A 2,189-nucleotide genomic window follows, 5' to 3' on the forward strand; every position below is an offset into this window, starting at 1 on the left:
GGGACACCTGGGAACACCACAGGGGACACACCTGGGGACACCAAAGGGGACACACCTGGGGACACCACAGGGGACACACAGGGGACACACCTGGGGACACACGGGGACACACCTGGGGACACACCTGAGGACACACCTGGGGACACACCTGGGGACACCTGGGGACACACCTGGGGACACCTGGGGACACCACAGGGGACACCTGGGGACACACCTGGGGACACCCGGGGAGCCCCAGCCCTGACGCCTGTCCCGCAGGACAAGAACCGCTACCACGAGGACATCTTCGGGCTGACGTTCCGCACGCAGGAGGTGGCCCTGCGCATCCGCAGCCAGTCCTTCTCCCTGCAGGAGCGGCGCCCGCCGGGCCCGGCGCCCTGAGCGGGGACACGGGGGACACGGGGGTCCCTGAGGCTGCGCCCCCCCTCCCACCACCCCCAGTAAAGGTTTAGTTTTGATACCCCCGGCCCGACATTCGGCTCCCGCGGTGGCACCGGGGACGTGGGCAGTGGCACAGGGAAGGATGGGCTTTGTGACACCTCTGGGGTCACCCGGCCACGCTCCGGACGCGACGGGTGGGAAACGGTGGGAGGGGTCCCGTGGCCACGGTGGCGTGGTTCCCGCCTGTGTGGCCGCAGCTGAGGGCACCCCCTGCCAGCACCCCCCGCCCAAACCCCCCGCTGTCACTCCAAACAGCCACGGCCCACCCACGGCATCGCCCCCCGGGACCCCCAGCTCAGCCCCCAGCACAGCCAGCGGCCACAGCCCCTCTGTAAACCTTTATTTCAGCTGCTGTTCGGGTCACCACGGGGGGCACCAGCCCCGCGCCCCCCCAAAAGCAGCCCCGGGCGGGGCCCTGGCAGCACCCCTGGCCCTGCACCGCAGTGGGGGCACGAGGGACGCCCCGAGGGGGGGCTCCCACCGACAGGACCCCCCTGGCCCTGGCAGCATAGTGGGCACGGCGAGCCCCCCACTGTGCCCCTGGCGGCTCCCCCGGCACCTCCGGGGGGGTCTCGGCACAACCAGGACCCTGAGGAGGGAACGGGGTGTCAGTGGGGACCCCGGAGCAGGGACCCCGGAGCAGGGACCCCGGAGTGGAGATCCCGGAGTGGGGGCCCCAGTTCTTGGGGACCCCAACACTGGGCACCCCAGAAACTGGGGACCCCGACACTGGGCACCCCAGAAACTGGGGACCCCGACACTTGGCAGCCGAACCCCAGCCCTGGGGATCTCTGTGCCCCAGCCCGGCACTGCCAGGGGTCCCTGGATCCTCTGGGGTTACCACGGCCCCCGCCCCGGGGGCTTTCCATGTCCCAGTCCCGGGGGTCCCCGCTCCCCCGTGTCCCCACCCACCAGAGCTGGGTCCGGCTACGTCATCGTCTCCTCTTCCTCCTCCTCTTCCTCCTCGGCCCACCCGCCCAGCGGCATCTCCCGCAGCTGCGAGGCCCGGGCAGCCGAGCCTGGGGGGCACAGGGGGGTCAGGACCTCCAGAGCCCCCCACTGCCCTCAGCAGCGTCCCCCCAGCCCCCTGGGACACCCCACGGGCCGGAGCTCACCTGTGGTCACGAAGGGGTGTTTGGGTGCCCCGGCGGGCTGGGGGCCGGGGCCCTGCGGCTGCTGCTGCTGCTGGTGGAGCTGGGGGGGAGAGGGGGTCAAGAGAGCCCAGATCAGTGCTCAGAACACCCCCAGAGGCGCTCAGAGCCCCCCGGCACAGCAGAGCCCCCCCGCACTGGCACTCAGAGCCCCCCACGGGGCAGCGGGGGCACCGGGACACTCCCCAGCCCCAAAGCGATGGCAGAAGGGGGAACACGGGTGACTCCAGCTGCGGTGCCTCGTCCCCAGCACCCCGACGGGCGGTGGCCAAGAACGGTGGGTGGCTGTCACCCCGTGGGGCAGGGAGGGCAGGGGCAGCCAGGAGCGGCGCTGGGGACAAGGGACGGGGGCCAGGCAGGAGTGCCAGGGGGTGAGGCAGAGCAGCCGGACAGTGACGCTCTGGTGGGCACGGGGACAGCAGGGAACCCCAAGGGAGCCCGGGAAGCGCAGGTGACACACCTGGTGCAGGTAGATGGCGTGAAGGCTCATCTCGGCCGAGGCCACCTCGGCCAGCAGCGCCGAGCGGCTCAGGCTGCGCAGCCGCGACTCACTCAGCGCCGGCCTTGGGGCACGGGAGGGGCGGCACGAGGTGACAC

General features: G+C 71.9%; 1 protein-coding gene across 1 annotated transcript in view; it reads right to left on the reverse strand.

Moving 5' to 3' along the window:
• Nucleotides 1-760: 760 nt before the first annotated feature.
• Nucleotides 761-2,189, reverse strand: part of ATG9B (autophagy related 9B) — a 12,253-nt gene continuing 10,824 nt past the window's right edge. The window contains exons 10-13 of the mRNA XM_033512169.1: nucleotides 2,053-2,155; nucleotides 1,557-1,635; nucleotides 1,354-1,460; nucleotides 761-1,030 (exon numbers count right to left, since the gene is read on the reverse strand). Coding sequence (XP_033368060.1) covers nucleotides 1,369-1,460; nucleotides 1,557-1,635; nucleotides 2,053-2,155 — 274 coding nt within the window. The 3' untranslated portion in view covers nucleotides 761-1,030; nucleotides 1,354-1,368. The remainder of the gene's footprint in view (nucleotides 1,031-1,353; nucleotides 1,461-1,556; nucleotides 1,636-2,052; nucleotides 2,156-2,189) is intronic.

The sequence above is a fragment of the Parus major genome, chromosome 2, assembly GCF_001522545.3.
Source record: "Parus major isolate Abel chromosome 2, Parus_major1.1, whole genome shotgun sequence".
NCBI lineage: Eukaryota > Metazoa > Chordata > Aves > Passeriformes > Paridae > Parus > Parus major.